The sequence below is a fragment of the Stenella coeruleoalba genome, assembly GCF_951394435.1.
Source record: "Stenella coeruleoalba genome assembly, chromosome: 19".
In the NCBI taxonomy this organism is placed as follows: domain Eukaryota; kingdom Metazoa; phylum Chordata; class Mammalia; order Artiodactyla; family Delphinidae; genus Stenella; species Stenella coeruleoalba.
This window is the reverse complement of record NC_137165.1, coordinates 17,313,320-17,330,583: the sequence shown is the minus strand read 5'-3', so window position 1 is coordinate 17,330,583 and position 17,264 is coordinate 17,313,320. Positions and strand designations below refer to the sequence as shown.

At 39.0% G+C, this 17,264-nt stretch overlaps 1 protein-coding gene across 7 annotated transcripts in view; it reads right to left on the bottom strand.

Annotated features, from left to right (window-relative positions):
- The window catches only part of NF1 (neurofibromin 1), a 250,822-nt gene extending 233,914 nt beyond the window's left edge, over positions 1-16,908 (bottom strand). For 4 of the 7 annotated variants that reach the window (XM_079903537.1, XM_079903542.1, XM_079903540.1 and 1 more), the window contains exon 1: positions 16,565-16,908. In XM_079903537.1, the coding sequence (XP_079759663.1) occupies positions 16,565-16,624 (60 nt within the window). In that variant the 5' untranslated portion in view covers positions 16,625-16,908. The remainder of the gene's footprint in view (positions 1-16,564) is intronic. The other 3 variants (XM_079903544.1, XM_079903539.1, XM_079903541.1) reach the window with 1 other exon arrangement.
- Positions 16,909-17,264: the final 356 nt, after the last annotated feature.

The window sequence follows — 17,264 nt, the reverse complement described above, 5'->3', positions numbered from 1 at the left end:
CAAATAAATAAATAAATACTTTTTTTAAAAAAAAAAAGACTGTAGGAAGGACAAAGGACTTGATTCTTCCTCTTTGCAAAATATCTACACTAACTTAATCTTGAGAAAGAACAACAAACTTGAAGTATTTACAATACCTGATTTCAAATGACTATAAAGCTACAATAATCAAGACTGTCGACTGGCAAGACAAAATAGGCATATAGAAGCACACTAAGTACAAAAATTAACTAAAAATGAGTCATAGACCTAAGTGTAAAATCTAAAACAAGATTTCTAGAAGAAAACATAGGATAAAAATCTTTGTGACCTTGGGTTAGGCAAAGGTTTCTTAGATATACCATCAATAACATGATCCTCTTTTTTTTTAAGAAAAACTGATAATTTGGACTTCAGCAAAATTAAGAACATCTGCTTTCAAGACTTTGAGAAGAAAACAAAAGCAAAAAAACAAAACAAAAAACAAACAAACAAACAAAACAAGCCAGAAACTGGGAGAAACTATTTGCAAATCACGTATCTTGTAAAAGACTTGTATTCAGCATATATTACAAGCTCTCAAAAATTCAATAATAAAAAATCCGAATTTTTAAAAAATGGGCGAAAGATTCAAATATACACTTCATCAAAGAAAATATTCAGATGGTAAATTAAGTACATGAAAAGATGCTCATTGGTCATTAGGGAAATTCAAATCAAAACCAGAATGATATACCATTTCACTTTGGAAAACAATGATTGGCAGCTTCTTAAAAAGTTAAATATACACCCACCATATGACCCAGCCATTCTACTCCTTTGTATTTACTCAAGAGAAATGAATGTATACATCCACACAAAGTCATATACATGAATCTTCAGGACAACTTCATTTGCAGTAGCTAAAAACTGGAGCAACCCAAGTGTCTACCAACAGGTGAATGAATAAATATTGAGAAAAACAGCTCAGCAGGTGCCCAGAAACGGCATGGAGGTACAGAATGGATTATGGGGGCTGGAGGAAACTTTTGCAGGTGATATATATATTCATTATCTTGATTGTGGTGTTAACACAGGCTTAAAAATATAGGAAAAGTCATCAAATTGTACATTTTAAATATATGCAGTTTATTTATTTATTGTATGGCAAGTTTGCCTTAATAAAACTGTAGAATTTCTATCATTCTAGAAACTGTAGAAATCCTATTCTAGAATTTCTATAATAATAAAAAAAAGGAAATTCCTAAAATAAAGTTCCTAAAAAGTTCCTAAGAACATGGGGGGGGAATAAAAGGCACTGTTTTGTATATTTATTCATATTGGGTGTATATTTACTAATTTTACACCCAATTGGGTGCTCTTCATTATTTTCTATAGTTTTATCCTTCCACTTGACATGTTTCCCCTCTGCCTAAAGAACTTCCTTTAGTAAGTCTTACAGAGCAGGTCTGCTGGTGATTAATTCTCTCAGCTTTTGTTTGCCTAAAAATGTCTTTATTTTACCCTTAGTTCTGAAGGATACTTCTGCTGGGAACAGAATTCTAACCTGACAGGCTTTTTTTGTTCAACACTTAAAAAATGTCATTCCATTATTTCCCAGTTTCCACCGTTGCGTTCAAAATTCAGCCATCAGTTATATTAGTTTCTTTGAAAGTAACATCTTATTTTTTTTCCATCTGGTTGCTTTTAAGACTTTGTCTCTAGTTTTCAACAGATCAATTAAGGTATGTCTGAGTGTATTTAGAAAGTGTATTTTTCTCTGTATTTATCTTGCTTGGGGTTTGCTAAACTACTTGAACCTATGGGTTGATATCCTTCATCAGTTTTGGAAAATGTCTTACCATTATCTCTTCAAATATTTGCTCCCACACTAAGTTCCCTTCTCTACTTCTGGGTTTCCAATTACGCATTACTCAACTTTTTTTTTTCTTTTTTGGGGGGGCCACGCTGGCATGTGTGATCTTAGTTCCCCAACCAGGGATCCAACCCCGCACCCCCTGCATTGGGAGCATGGTGTCTTAACCACTGGACCGCCAGGGAAGTCCCACACATTATTCAACTTTTTACTAGAGTTACACATATCTCTTTTGTCCTGTCCTACTTTTTCCATTGTTTTTTCCTTCCTGTGCTTCAAACTGGATCATTTTCCATTGACTTGTCTACAAGTTCTGTACTCTTGTCTTTTATTGGTATAGTCTATTAAATCCACCCAACAAATAATTAATTTCAGATACTGTGGGCTTCTTGTTGTTGCATGTTTTTTGTTTTATTTTTAATGTGTCAGGCACTAACCCCTGGGACCACAGCAGTGAAAAGACAGACACAGTCCCTGCTCTCATAGAACTTAAATGGTATATATTCGATTGACCTGTTTTCCCATTTTTTTAGATAAATGAAGAGTAAGGCAAAGGGTGGAGTGAGATCCTAGAGTCCTGCACCAAAGTTTTCTCAGTAACATATAAATGACAGACCTTAAGCTACTGTTTTTGATTCTTGGAATATCCATTTAATTCCTTTTCATGAATTCCAATTCTCTATAGAAATTCTCCACCTTTCCATTTTGTCCACGTTTTCCTATATTTTCTTTATCATATCATAGTTATTTTAAAGTCCCTGCCTGATCATTTCAATTACCTGTAGGTCTACTTCTACCGTTTATTTTTCTTCTTGATTAAGGATCACAGTTTTCCACCTTTTCAAATTTTTAGAAATTGTTCATTGTACGCTGGATACTGGAAATGAAAGAGCCTCAGAGACCCCAGAATATATCTTCCCAGTGAGCACTCTCTATCTACTCTATTAGGCAAAAGGGATGAGAGAGGCTCATCATTTCAATCCATTCACGAATTGAAATGTGTCAGTGCTACGCTGCAGTTTTAGTAAGACTCAGTTCAGCTCTGGTTCATTCTTTTTCTTCAGTCTGTGTCCAGAATCAGCAAATGTCAGCAATCCTCTTCTCACCTACAGAGGGCTCTTCTGTAACTGGAATTTTAATTAATCTAGTCGTGATTACTTCTACAGGCCTCCAATATTTTTTAAAATATGATTTTAAAAGTTCATTCAGTTTTTTACTACTCACTGCAGTGATATAGATGACTGTACTATGTACTATATAGATGACTATACTACTCAGAAGCTTAAGTCTCCCTGCACATCATACAGTGATTCCCAAACCCAGCTTTACATCAAAGTGACCTGGGGAGAGTTTTTAAACTACAACTTATTGTCCATACCTCTAGAACTCATAGATGTTCAGTGGGGCCAAGAAATCTGTACTTTTAACAAGAGTCTTAAGTGATCTGGTAAAGCTGACATTTCTAAAGAAACTAATGTGGGAGTTCCCTGGTGGCCTCGTGGTTAGGATTCCGGGCTTTCACTGCCGTGGCCCAGGTTCAATCCCTGGTCCGGTAACTGAGATCCTGCAAGCTGCCCGGTGCGGCCAAAAAAGAAAGAAAGAAAGAAACTAACGTGCCTGTTCCTCCTGTCCCCCATCCCCAGCTCGGTATTGATAAGGCCATTAGAGAAAGAACACACACTACATACAACAGATAAACTGATACATGAATATAAAAAGTTAAAAGTTCAGAATCACTAAAGACTTTAACGATAAGCTGTTAAAATAAATATGTAAAGCCTTCAAAAATATATTACGATCAAGAAGAGGAGGAAGGAAAGGCAAGAATCATTAGTTAGAGTACATGGTATAATACCTATAGGAGACTGAAAGTAGAACTATTCAATTTTATTTCTAATTGTTTTAGCAGAAAACAAAATTATCTTCAAATGTGAGAAAGAGCACTGTTGACAGCCATCAGAACACTTAGACAACGCATAAAGACCCCAACTACCTGCTTATCTGAATTCAAGTCTATATGAATTAATCCAAGGGGACACATGAAAATTTTGAAATGTGACAAGGGGAATGCTGTCTGTGAACTCTGAGAACTCACAAAAAACAGAAAGGCGCCAGACTGGGAATGAGAAAACAACGGTGCCTCAAAACGCAGGTGCGGCTAAAGGTGAAAAGGTCATTTTAGGACTATGGACTTAATTTAATGTCAACACCCAAATAATTCTAGGACTGATTATTATGCACATGACTTTTAAGCACTTACAGAAGGAAGCATTATTTACTAACAATAATGAAATCTTACCTGTGTAAAGCAAGTTTACAAACTACCTTCACATACATTCCCTCGTATCTTTGATTTGTGAAAAAGAGCAGGTAGCATATGTCTCCTCCCCAACCCTCATACACACTCTTCAAAATACTCAGATAGCTTGACTTGCCCAGGTTAACTCATTCCTCAGTAGACAATTATGACTCAAACTCAAGCCTTCCCCACTGAGTACTGTATTTATATCGCATAGCTCTTAAGGTCAGCATGAGTTAAGAATAAGTCACACGGAAATGATAACTGGGATTGCTTCAAAATAATGAAAACGCACAGAGCAGGAAAGGGGTAGGACTATGGATGAAATAAAACTAAGTAGAAGCTGGGTAATGGGTACATGGGGGTTCACTTATAATCATCTCTCTATTTTTGTATATGTTAAAATTTTTCATAATAAACCTTAAAAAAAAATACACATGCACACACATGTTCTTTGATAGGTTAACTGTACCAGTAATCAGATGAATACCCAAAATACAGAGTACCTGAAGTTCAGCATTTTGTAAGCCTTTTTTTAAAGTCTCACATAACACCCTCATATACAAAAATACTTAGAAAAGGGATGACAAATGATATGCCTGAATACTGACCACCACTGCACCAAGAGAAAAAAGCAACCATGATAGTGAAATATCTTAACAATTTATACTATAAATAATTGAATGAATAATATATTTCGGGGTCGGGGAGACAAACCTGAGGAATACTTAAGATCTGTCTTCCAACATTTTTTATGTAAAAAGACAAACATTCTGAAGAGTTATAGAGAATAGAATTAGGAACAATGAATAGAAGACTCCAGGAGGCCAAATTCCAAACTTTTCTACTCCTCCCACTCTTCCTTGAGGCTCATGAATCATGTGCTACTCACTAACAAACCTTGTCACAGTCACCTACAAATTTTCTAGGTATTTTCCTCCTCATCAAAACAATTTGACTCCTGGCTCAGTTTTTCCTCTACCTCACATCCATTACCATCTAGGTGAGTGTTGCCTGATAAAGTACAAGACTCACAATTAAATTTGAATTTCAGATAAACATAAGTAATATTTTTAGTGTAACTATATCCCATGCAATAATTGGGAAATACTTACACTAAACATTTACTGTTTACCTGAAATTCTCATTTAACTGGGCATCCTATATTTCCATTTGCTAAATCTGGGAACCCTAATCTAGGTGACTTCAATGTCAAGGTGGACCACCTATCCAACAACTGGTCCTCAACACTCCTTGATCCCTTCAATTCTAGTGACTATTACCATAACAAAGACATTGTCTCCAAACTCAGCTGAGTCCTTAATACTGCCCAATATTGCTAAGTGCCCTTAAACTGCACTTTCTCTCTCATTTACCCCAACAGTTATTATAAACCAAACCCATTCTTTCCTTCTCTACCATCTCAGTCTCTAAATCCACCACCTGAATTTAGATCCCTATCTTCTTCTACCTCCTATGGTACTTCATTCCACATTTCCCTTTATTATATTTTTCAACCTCTCCCACCAAAGCATAAGCCATTAGATGAAATTACATTCACCCAAAATCTTCAAATGAGAGCTTAAACATTTTAGTATCGCATATAAGAACCTACAAGATTCACAACTTAGTTCAGGCTTCACTTTCTGTCAAGCTCTCCCTGGCTGCCCAGTCTAAATTAAGTGCTCCTCTCACACACTCCCATTGTATCCTATGCATCCATCATAACATTCACCATAATTTTCTTTTCATCCTTCTCTCTTACTAGACTTTAGGTTCCTTGAGACCAAGAGCATGTCTTGTTTTTATTTCCGCAGCATTTACCACAGTGCTCAGCATCTACCACAAATAATAGGAACTTGAATGTTTAGTGATCAAATAAGACAGAGGAGGCTCAATTTAAGGGACAGTTTCTAACAATTACAATTCTACTAATGGAATGTGTTACCTTGAGATGTAGTACCCCTGGCTGCCCAAAGGGTAAAATAAGATTGCACAGCATAGTACTATTTATAACAGACAGGAAAAAAAGGATTTATCCTATTGTCTGTAGAGGAACTGGTCAAATTTTGTGAGGTACAACCATACAACCATCCTTGAAAACTCTGAAATCAATAGACCTGTCAAGAAGGCTTCTCTTGTGGGCAGGTCATGATCCCCTCTCACCTGGACAGCTGAAGGCACTGTAACAAGTTCTTCTACTTTAATAATTTTATTATAGTCACCTCATTCTGATCCTACTCTTATGTTAACCTTACGCTGCTAAAAACTGAGATTTTTTTTTTTACATTAATACATTCCAGTTACATTTTATAAAGTAACATTTATTTGCTTTGTTACCGATTGTTTTTCTGATTATAAAAATACATATTCAGTGTAGAAAATTCAAAATTTATTTTTAAAATATTAAGAAAAAATAACAATTACATATAATACCTTAAATTTTTAAATAATGTAAAAGAAAGTATAATCATCTGGGTAAATGCTCACGTTATATTATGTTAAAAGAGCAGATTATAAGACAGTGTATCTCATTCAATCCCAACAACCTAATAAAAGCAATAGTATCTAACATTTACTGCCAGAAACGATGCCACGTGCTCTACATGTATTTCCTAATATAAATCTCACATCAGTCTCTGTGAAGTAAGTACTATTATTGACCCCTTTTTACAAGTGAAGAAACTGAAGCCTGAAGCTAAATAACCTGGCCAAGGACTAGTAAGCAATGGCAGAGCCCAAGCTCAAGAACTCAAACCCAAGGGGTCCAATTTCAGAATTTTAACTGTGGTTCTCCTCTGAGTTGTGCTATTATAAATGACTTTTATTCATTTATTGTGATTTTGTTACATTTCATATTCCTACAATGAATACGAATTACCACTCTATTTTTTTTTTTTTTTTTTTTTTTTTGTGGTATGTGGGCCTCTCACTGTTGTGGCCTCTCCCATTGCGGAGCACAGGCTCCGGACGCGCAGGCTCAGCGGCCATGGTTCACAGGTCCAGCCGCTCCGCGGCATGTGGAATCTTCCCGGACCGGGGCACGAACCCGCGTCCTCTGCATCGGCAGGCGGACTCTCAACCTCTGCGCCACCAGGGAAGCCCTATTTTTTTTTTTTTAATAAATGTCCAAGTAGAGGTTGAACAATTTTCTGTCAGGGCTATTTCAGAAGTGGATTTAAGTAAGCTCAGATTCCTTCTAACTAAGGATCTGTCACTAATCAATTAGTGACTGCAATTATTTTCTTAGTCAAAACAACTGGCTCTAAAAAAATGAAACAAACATCAACCCATTTTAAGAATTATAAAAGCTTTGGACTGTCAGATTGTATTTTTCCTGTTTAACATTCAGTAAATGAAATAGCTCAGAATTGAAGAGATTTACATAATATAGCAAAGGTAGTTCCTGTTAGGGCAGAAACCAGACCACAGGTCTTCACTGATCTTTGTTACCAACATTTAACCAAAACAATGCTTTCTATCTCTCCCATTCCCTACTGTAAATTCAGTTATCAGAGACCAAAACCTGAAACATAACAGGAAATACAAATGCTTCTTTTCTTTCCCCCTTAGTCCATTACCCAAAAGGAAGAAGACCTGCCTGGAGCATAAAGTTAAAACATCTTCCCAGCCCTGAGCTGGGACAGAAGTGAAAGGCACTGATAAAGACAGGAGATTTGGAAAGATACTCTAAAAGACAAGATGAATGATTTGAAAGTTGTTATTGGGGATGGGAGTGGGAAGGAGCTGAAAAAGTAGACAAAGGAAGGAAACAAGGAAGGAAAGCAGACGGGCACAGACAAAAAGAAAGACCCAGAAATCCAACAGAACAAGGCATTCAAACACTACCAAAGTTTAAAAGGTTGTCTCAAATTTAATCAAATCCTAAATGGAATGTTCTTAGAGTATGAAAAGCAACTTTATAAAACTTGACTGTAAAATGCCAGATAAGAGAATGAAATAAAAACATAATCTCATATTTATAATTATACATTCCTGTTGGTATGCTCACAAATTCTACTCTCTCACCTTCAGAATTCAACTCTCCTCACCTAAAAATCTGCAGTGAGTTATAAAATGTTATAAAACTAAATAAAAGGGAACAATGTTTCAACTTCTAACAGCCAAGAGAAGCTTTGATAAGGTGAAAAGAAGAATGATAAACAATGAAATCAGTATATAACGCTTAAAACATGTCTATATATACCGAACATAAAATAGATAGCTAGTGGGAAGCAGCCGCATAGCTCGGGGAGATCTGCTCGGTGCTTTGTGACCACCTAGAGGGGTGGGATAGGGAAGGTGGGAGGGAGGAAGACGAGAGGGGGAAGGGATATGGGAACATATGTGTGTGTGTGACTGATTCACTTTGTTATGAAGCAGAAACTAGCACACCATGTAAAGCAATTATACTCCAATTAAGATGTAAAAAAAAAAACTTATGTCTAACACATAACCAATCGAAAAAGATTTCCAGATACTCTCTTATGAACATAAAAGGTAAAATGTAACATGTCATTTTTGAGTGAAGAAGCAATAATACTTTCCTCACTCTACATATCTGTGCTATCTGTTCACAAAATTTAGGCCTTTTTATAAAGCTCTATTTACTGAAAGTTACTGCTCTAAGGATTAAGATACCCACACTCTAGTTTAAACTCAATTAATTACATGTCACATGATTGTGAACAAGTTGCTTTGCCTCTCTAGTTTTTTTTCATGCATTATAGAAATAATAATAATCACCAAACTACTGATATAAAGAAAAGATAGAAAAAATACTGCACAGGATAATAATCATGGCAATACACTTTTATGATTATTTACAGCTTCCTTTCACATAAAAGAGTCACACCTAAGACACTAAACAAGCCCATGACGTAAGTAAGGCAGATATTATCCCCATTTTACAGATGAAAACAGAAAACTGAAGTTCAGAGAGGCTGACTTACCCAAGGTCACTCTGAAAACTGCACAGTCAAAAGCTCTTTCTCTTACTACATAGTATACTACGTGCCATCACAAATTTGAGGCAGTAAGAGTCATGCCCAAATGGGCATAGTCATGCCCAAATGACTATGAGGACTATCCAAGGAAAGCTGCCAACAATTAAACAGAAAAGGGTCGCTTGAGATTCTTATAGCCATAATTATCCACAAGGCCATTATCTGGATATAAAATTATGATTTAAAATAATTAAATAAAAGTCCTTTAAAGTAAATTTCTAAAAGTCCTGCTATTTACTAACTTAACTTCATGCCTCTTGCACTAGACACAACACCCTGCTTTGGGGGATGTGAAATGGAGGGGGTGAGGATTTCACCAGAAAAAGTTAAGTAAGTTCTCTGAAATCCAACAGGATAAGACACTCCAAACTATAAAATATGAATAGGGTCAGGCAACAGCTTGTAGACCGTAGTGGCAACCCTAAGTGGTTTAAAGAAAACATGCAATCTGTAAGTCTGCACCTCAAGTTATTGCTACAGCAAAGTGATTAGTACCAATTATAGCAAAAATACGTAAAGTTTAGAGGATAATTCCAACTTTTCATCATAACAGCATGGGATTCCATATGAGCTTGGGGCTTTCTTGTCTTAACAGTAGCCCTTCTGATGACATAATCAATGGCTCAAAAGCCACTCAGAGAACCAAAGAAGGTAACTACACATCTCAGGCATATAACATTTGAAGTGGTCAAATATGCCACCGACAGCAGGCACCTGGAGAGAGTTTATTGGAGGCACTATCAATTCCAGTTATTTATATTCTACAACATTAAAATTTTCTTCAGCACAACCTCTGAGTGTGCTCTGTTTTCCTGAAGGCGCTACCACACAGTATGAAACAGAAATTTACAAATTGCTGAAACCTTGAACTTAATTCACAGTCACCACAATGTAAAAACACCTTAACTTTTCTATTCTTCAAGGTCAAAACAGACTTTGTCTCATCCTTCCCTCTCCACACCCAAGAAAATGGGGTATTCTAAAAGATGTCAGACGGAATAAGCCAATGCTTTTCATAAATCCAAGTCAATCCTCAGCAAAGGGCTTAAGATGCCCATATTCTACTTCAGTATTGATTCTAAGCCTTTTAACAGTTTAAGCTGACCACAAATCTCCCCTTCTACTTCTTCTATAGAACATTCTCCTTAAACTTCCTTTAAAAAATGAGCCTTCCTATAACTCCCATCCCTTGTCTTATATACATACAGACACACACAAAACCCCCAATGAAGAGTAGACTGAGGCCTAGTGAACACATGTGCAAAACACATTTTTAATACACTGCTCACCCTGAAAAGTATGTTGTTATAATGCAACAACAGAGAGTCTATATGGAACACCATAACAACAAATATGAAAATAAAACAAAAATACCCCACAGCAGTCTAATTTAGAGAACAAAGATGCAAAACTAAGGCATGCTTACTATTATAGTATATCTCTAACCTTTTCTTTAAGGACAAAATTCTCCATGCTAATTACATCCAAAAAAAAAAAAAAAGGGGCTTCCCTGGTGGCGCGGTGGTTGAGAGTCCGCCTGCCGATGCAGGGAACACGGGTTCGTGCCCCGGTCCGGGAAGATCCCACATGCTGCGGAGCGGCTAGGCCCGTGAGCCATGGCTGCTGAGCCTGTGCGTCTGGAGCCTGTGCTCCGCAACGGGAAAGGCCACAACAGTGAGAGGCCCGCGTACCACAAAAAAAAAAAAAAAAAAAAAGATTTAAGATTCTAATTTCCTATTGGTCAAAAATGTCAAAAACTGTAGAAATATTTAAAATCTAATATAACAATATTGCTGGCCCAAGTCACACACACCTTATGACATTTTTCTATTACACTTCCCAAACTTGAAGAGCTTTATATTATGTATGCCACAAATTAGATGATAAACAAGAAAACAGATCGATTATAGTCATCCTAGGGACCCTCTCAGTACCCTAAGTATTCGTCAGTGAATGCTAAAGTAAGGTATATATTGGCCAAGGTACATACAGGGGCATATCCAGAGACTAGTCAATCTCCTTTATTTAGTGAAAACATAATAACCAGTCAGCAGTGAAGAAAATGTATCAGTTTTACATCTGAATAATTTTAGTCTTTTCAAAGTGTTTCACATTCATTATCCTATCAGACCACTGCAAAAAATTTCCTTATGTAGAGACTTGCCACTAAAAGTAAATGACAAATTCAAGATCACAAAGGTAGTTAATTGGATCTGAAACTTGATTTTAAAATGTTAGCTCTGTTGGAGGAAATATAAATATATACAAGTTCCTCCTTAAAGCTCTCTTTTCTTAAAAACCTATTCCTAGTTAAAATATCACTTAACTTAATAAGACCGAGGCTACCATAAACACTAAATTAAAATTCAGTTATTTACATTTAAAACAAAGCCAAAATTACCACTCTTTTTAGCCAGTCTACCTTTGAACCAGGAATCATATGAAAAACATTCCATCAATGACTCACTGTGTGCTTCTAATTGTGCTGGGCCCTGGGGTGACTATTAGGGGAATTCTAACCATGGCTTCTTGCTTTTAAGAAAGTTTATACTCTATCTGATAAAAAGATAAAAGAAAACAATGCTAAACTATGTTCAACCTACCCTCCCAAAGGGAGACATGTTAAAGGGGGGTTCTGTAGAACCCCAGGTGACAAGCACACCAAGAAGTGAGGCTGCAGTGCGTTTAGTCTAAAAAGACTTCGTGGGAAAAATGAAGCTTGAGCTGCCCATTTAAGTGTGGACAGGAATTAAAAAAAAGATAAAGGCGGAATTAAAGCATTTAGGCAGGGGCTGGTGTAAACAAAGGCTGAGAAGCAGGAATAAGCTTGACATACACAGAAGAGACTAAGCCAGCTTGCCTGGAACACAGGTGCACACTGAGGCATAATAAGAAAACGTTAGGTAAATTAAGTGGGGTCAGCTCCCGATAGACTGTTGTGGCATAGGTAGATGCTGTTAAAGTATTAAAATCATCGAATATTTAAACTGGAAAGAAATCGTACAGATTTTCTAGTCAATTCCAACAGATGAGGAAATCTAGGATCCACAGAGATCTAATGGCTAGCATAAAGACTGAGGCTGTAAATAGCAGAACAAAACTCAGACCCTCATTTAGGAACCGCAGTTCAACAATGGGCAGCATGGTATGATAGAGAAAGCACAAGGATTGATGAGAACATCAACATACAAGGATCTGCAAGCGTACATACAAGACAGTATTGTGTCTTGGGAATTCGAGGAGACTGATTTCCAGGGGTAACGGAACACCACAGAGGCATTACAGTTGATCAGAAAACCAGTTTTGCCAGAAGAAATCACTTTCTGGAAAGAAGCAATCCAGAAGGAAAGAAGAGGCAAAAGCTAGTTTTCAGAGAGTTCTGAAGGATATAGGTGGATAAACAGTAGAGGCAGCAGGTATCTGGCAACAAAGGAAGAAGAAGACTGATCTGTACACAGAAAGCTACAGGACCAAGTAAATGTTTAAAAGAAAAAAAATCTAAGTTTGAAGGTGAAAAGGAAGGCGCTCACATAAAGAAAGACTGAATTAGATGCTAGATAAGGTGGGGGGAGTGAGGGAACACAGAGAACTAATTGAGGACCAGTTGGAAATTGTTTTTAAAAGATGAGTTCCAGAATAAAGAGTAAGCAATTTTTCTCACTCACCATAACACAGCCCTTGTCAAAAGAATATTCATTTTCAACTACTTATAAGGCCTTACAAACGCAGAACAAGCTTTAAGAACAAAGCTAAGGAGATTTTTTTTTTAAATCCAAAATGACTTCAAAGTTTTACAAATGTATCTGGCTAACTAACATGTAGCTTGTAACTTCAAAGACAGTTGCCAATCATTTTATAACGTGAATTTTCTACCACATATTCGAAGGACATTCCGATTAGCGTTCAATTTACAACAACAAATATGCTACTATTAAAAATAAAAAATCAGGGTTTACTCTCTAACATGTTCTTTAAAATGTTATTTTTTGGCTTTTTATATACCATTTTTACTTGACCAGATATGGAAAATGTAAGTGCGTAAGTGAACTTAAGCAAATCATTTGGTGATATCTTCTCTCAATTTCTTAAAACAAAAACCTTCATGTGACCAGTTTTCCTATACTCCTTTCCAGGAACAAAGTCCTACAGAGACTAGTGGGGCATATGGAGCTAGGTGAGGCATGTAAGAAGGTTCTCCCTCTCATTGTAAGCAACCTGGATAATGAGCCACAAATTAAAGCTGCACACCTAAAATTTGCCAATTTCAACTTAGAAACTTACCACTCAGCACCATAAAGGCAGGTTAAGAAGAAGCAGAAGATATAACTTATCCATTCAGCTTTCTAGCTGCCCACCTTCACAACTCCCATCCCTAATCAAGAAAGTACTTACTTTTTGTTTGTTTGTTTGTGCATGCGGGATCTTCCCTGACCAGGGATCAAACCCGCATGTCCTGCAGTGGAAGTACGGGAGTCTTAACCACTGGACTGCCAGGGAAGTCCAGTACTTACTTTTCAAGTTGTTAAGAATTGTTCAACTTAGGCCATAAATATTAGGTTTAGTTGCAATACCAGCAGGTTACAGGAATTTTATTTTACCCACTTGGAAACAAGGACTTGAGCTCAAAATGTCAAGACGGAACACTACCACTTGCTTAAACTGGGTCTACTGCACCAAGCTGCTGAGCAATACCCATCAGAGTACAACACATAATCAACAGCGGCTAGTAATGCATTTCTACTTTAATCACCACAAATATTAGAAGTCCAACCAAAACATCAATTCAATCATAAACAGAGCTGCCATCTTTAGGCCTGCACATGATCTCTGCCTCAACACATGCCTTAGCTATAATAAAAGGACACAGCCCACCTACCCCTGGACCGAGTGAAACAAACTACAGTCAATATATCCAAAATTTAAAACTTTTAGACATAGTTGAAATGCTTAAGACTCTCATACAAATATCTCTCACTACATGCAGGTTGTTTTCCCCCCTAAATAAAAAGATAAATTCTTCTCTCCTAACCATACTTTTGGATTATTAAAACAAATCCTATGGGATACTTATCAGAAAAAATATTCCTGATTGTCCAGCATTCAATGCTTTTCATACTGAGGCTCTTATTATTAGGTCTGCTATGTGACCTTGGAAAGTCATTTAACCACTCTGAGCCTTAGTTTTCTTGCTTTCCAATCTCAAGGTAAACTCTAATTTGAATTAAACGTTTATTACTTCTATAATAAGTTAATGTATATAAATGCCTTATGTTAAACACCGAAACTCTTATACTTTTACATCTCAAAGTCAGTGGGCTTTAACCTTGTAAGAGAAAAATGTGAGGAATAATTTGTCCTATGGATCTTTCTCTTAATTACAACCTAAGGAATATATTTTTTTAATGCTTCTGTTTAAAATTCTTACATCCTTACTTTTTAACAGATGGTGGTGAGTTTGATTCCACAATATTCATAACATAGCAAACAACAAAGCCTAAGGTCTTTTAACTCCGGGGACAAAAAGAAGGAAAAATTTACTTGCATTACTGGGCATATAATCAAAATCATTCCTCTTGTAAAATATAGAAAACTATGTTTGTCATATGTGGCAGATAAGCCTAAAGATCAACAGGTAAGAAGTGAAGAAATAAAGTTTAAAAACTGGAAAATATTTTTAACTAAGAAAAACCTGGAAACTACAGTCGTGGTGTGAATCTATCAAATTCCCGCACCCAGATTAAACTGTCCACACAGATCAGCTCTGGGGTTCTGTGGGTCTTTTAAATCCTTTTTTAAAATTACACAGAGAAAGTCTTTTCTTTCAAGTTTTAAATCTAAGGCTCTATCAATAATACAATCCAATACATGCAGTAACATTTCACTTCCTCAAACAGATTAGTAGCACAGTCGTTTACATACTTTTTGGTCTGGAAGCATAAGGATGTGTGAAAGAACTTGAAGTCTCTGACAGCTAAATAATTCTATTTTATCTAAGTAGTTTCTTCTCAAATTTCTTCTCAATTCCTCTGCCTATTCCCAAATATCTTTCAGATAGGTCAGAAACACTATGAGTCCCATAAGAAAATGTTTATGGATCAAATAAAAGTGGAGCCCTCCCCCCATTCAGCTCCCATAATCAGTTTTATGATTATATCCAGTAAACAAAATAGATTGACTCAATCTCAAACAGTTCCCCCATCACAGGAAGCCCATGGTAGAACTGCAGCTGCAAAAAGCATCCCTTTAAACGATCCCCAACTACCTAAGCAACACAAAGTTAAACTAAATCCTACTAACAAAAGGCTCCGGGTGCATTCATTCAGATCAGCCCCAGGATTTAGAGTTGAAGCTCAGGGAATAAAAAGGCACCTCTCCAAGCTATGAAACTTTTTTTTTCCATCTCAAATATTCTCAATGAAAGTTCTCTTGTCAGCTAAGAGGTGAGAGTTTAAAAAAACAACAAAACACTAGCAGAATTAACGGCTTCAGGACCACTTCCCAGCTGTCTTTGCTCTCTGTTGTCAGTGGCTCAGATGCAGTTTCCCACTTTCCTTTCACTCTTCTCCCCTTAATCCCCAAGATTCCCACTATAGAAAGCAACATTCACATTCTCAGATCTCTGGCAGAAAATAAAGGGGGAAACTGCAACTACCAAGGAAGGGGAAAAAAAAAAAAGAAAAATATTTCAGAAGCAGGAGGGAACCAGAACCATGGTTTCCACTGCAAACGGCAATGTAAAAGCCAGTCTTGTCTTATCAGGGTATGGGGGGACGCCCGTGTGGGGCATCAAAAAGACATGCAGAGTGTGTGCACTCGGAGCTCTCGGGGCGGGCTGAGACGACGGAGCAGAAAGTAACAAAACCTGTGCTTTCCCTGCTTTCTTCCACTCTTCCCCCTCCAAGAGAGGAAGCTGAAGAAACTGGGGGAGGGGCGGGATGTTATCGTTCTCCCATTGGGGGTACAGAAGACGGGCCTTGGGGGTTCCTTCAGTTACTCACCCCCAGTTAGGAGATCCACTGAGGGAAGAGGAAACCCCTAAATGTTACCCACCTCCGTTCACAAAAAAATAGTAAGGGGGGGATGATTAAATCCACATGGAGAGCCCCTGGAAGCGTCCCCAGGTCACTCATCCCTATTAGCAAGCGGAAGGGCTAGGATAAAGGGGATGGAGGGTCGGAGGGGTGGTCAGGGAAAAGGCCCCACCCCCGACTTAGGAGGGAAGGGGAGCTCGAGCCACCAGCTGTCCCTTCCTTGCCGCACCTCCCCCCTAGGCCACCCCCAATTATCCCCCCAGTCTTTCCTCTAGAGCCCGAGGCGGCCGCGGGGGAGGCGGCCGCGGGGGAGGCGGCCGCTCCTTCCTCCCCTCACCCACTCCGTCCCCACCCCCGCTCCGTCCCCACCTCCCGCCGGCCAAGGGCCCGTTACCTGCTCGTCGAAGCGGCTGACCACGGCCTGGACCCATTCCACCGGCCTGTGCGCGGCCATGTCCTCCCCGCGGCCGGGGGGCGGCGGAGGGACCGGGCGGCCGGCGCCCAGGGCCGGGAAGAGGGCGGGGAGCGGGGGCTGAGGTGAGGGGAGAGGCGAAGAGAGGGTCTGAGGAGTGCAGGCGCCGAACGTTCCCACGGGGGTGGGGATGGGTGGCCGGCGCCCGGCCGGGAGGGGGAGAGGGGAAGGGGGCGTTGGCGAGGAGGCTGGGGGGAGGGGGACGGGGGAGGGGGACTCGGGGAGGGGAGGGGGCCTCTTGGTCGCTCTCCCCACTAGCGCCGTCTCCCCACAGCCATCACAGTCCGAGACGCCGCCATGACACCCCACCGGAAGTGGGATCCTTTCCACGGCCCGGGGAGAGGGAGAGCGAGCGAGCTCGAGATTGAGAGCGCGGCTGGGAAAGGGGAGGGGGAAGCGAGAGGAAAGGGGGCCTGCGGCGCATGCGCCCGCTCCGGCCGGTTTCATTAATGAAAAAGCGAGTCCTCCTGGAGGTGACGTCACCTAACTCCTCCGGGCCCCGAGGCGCGCGTCCCTCTACGCCGCCGGGCTCACCTCGACTCGGACTCTGGTGGTAGCCGGAGAGAGTCTGAGCTGACCCGGGAGCATCCGCTCCCATCCCACCAACACCTCAGACTCCCCG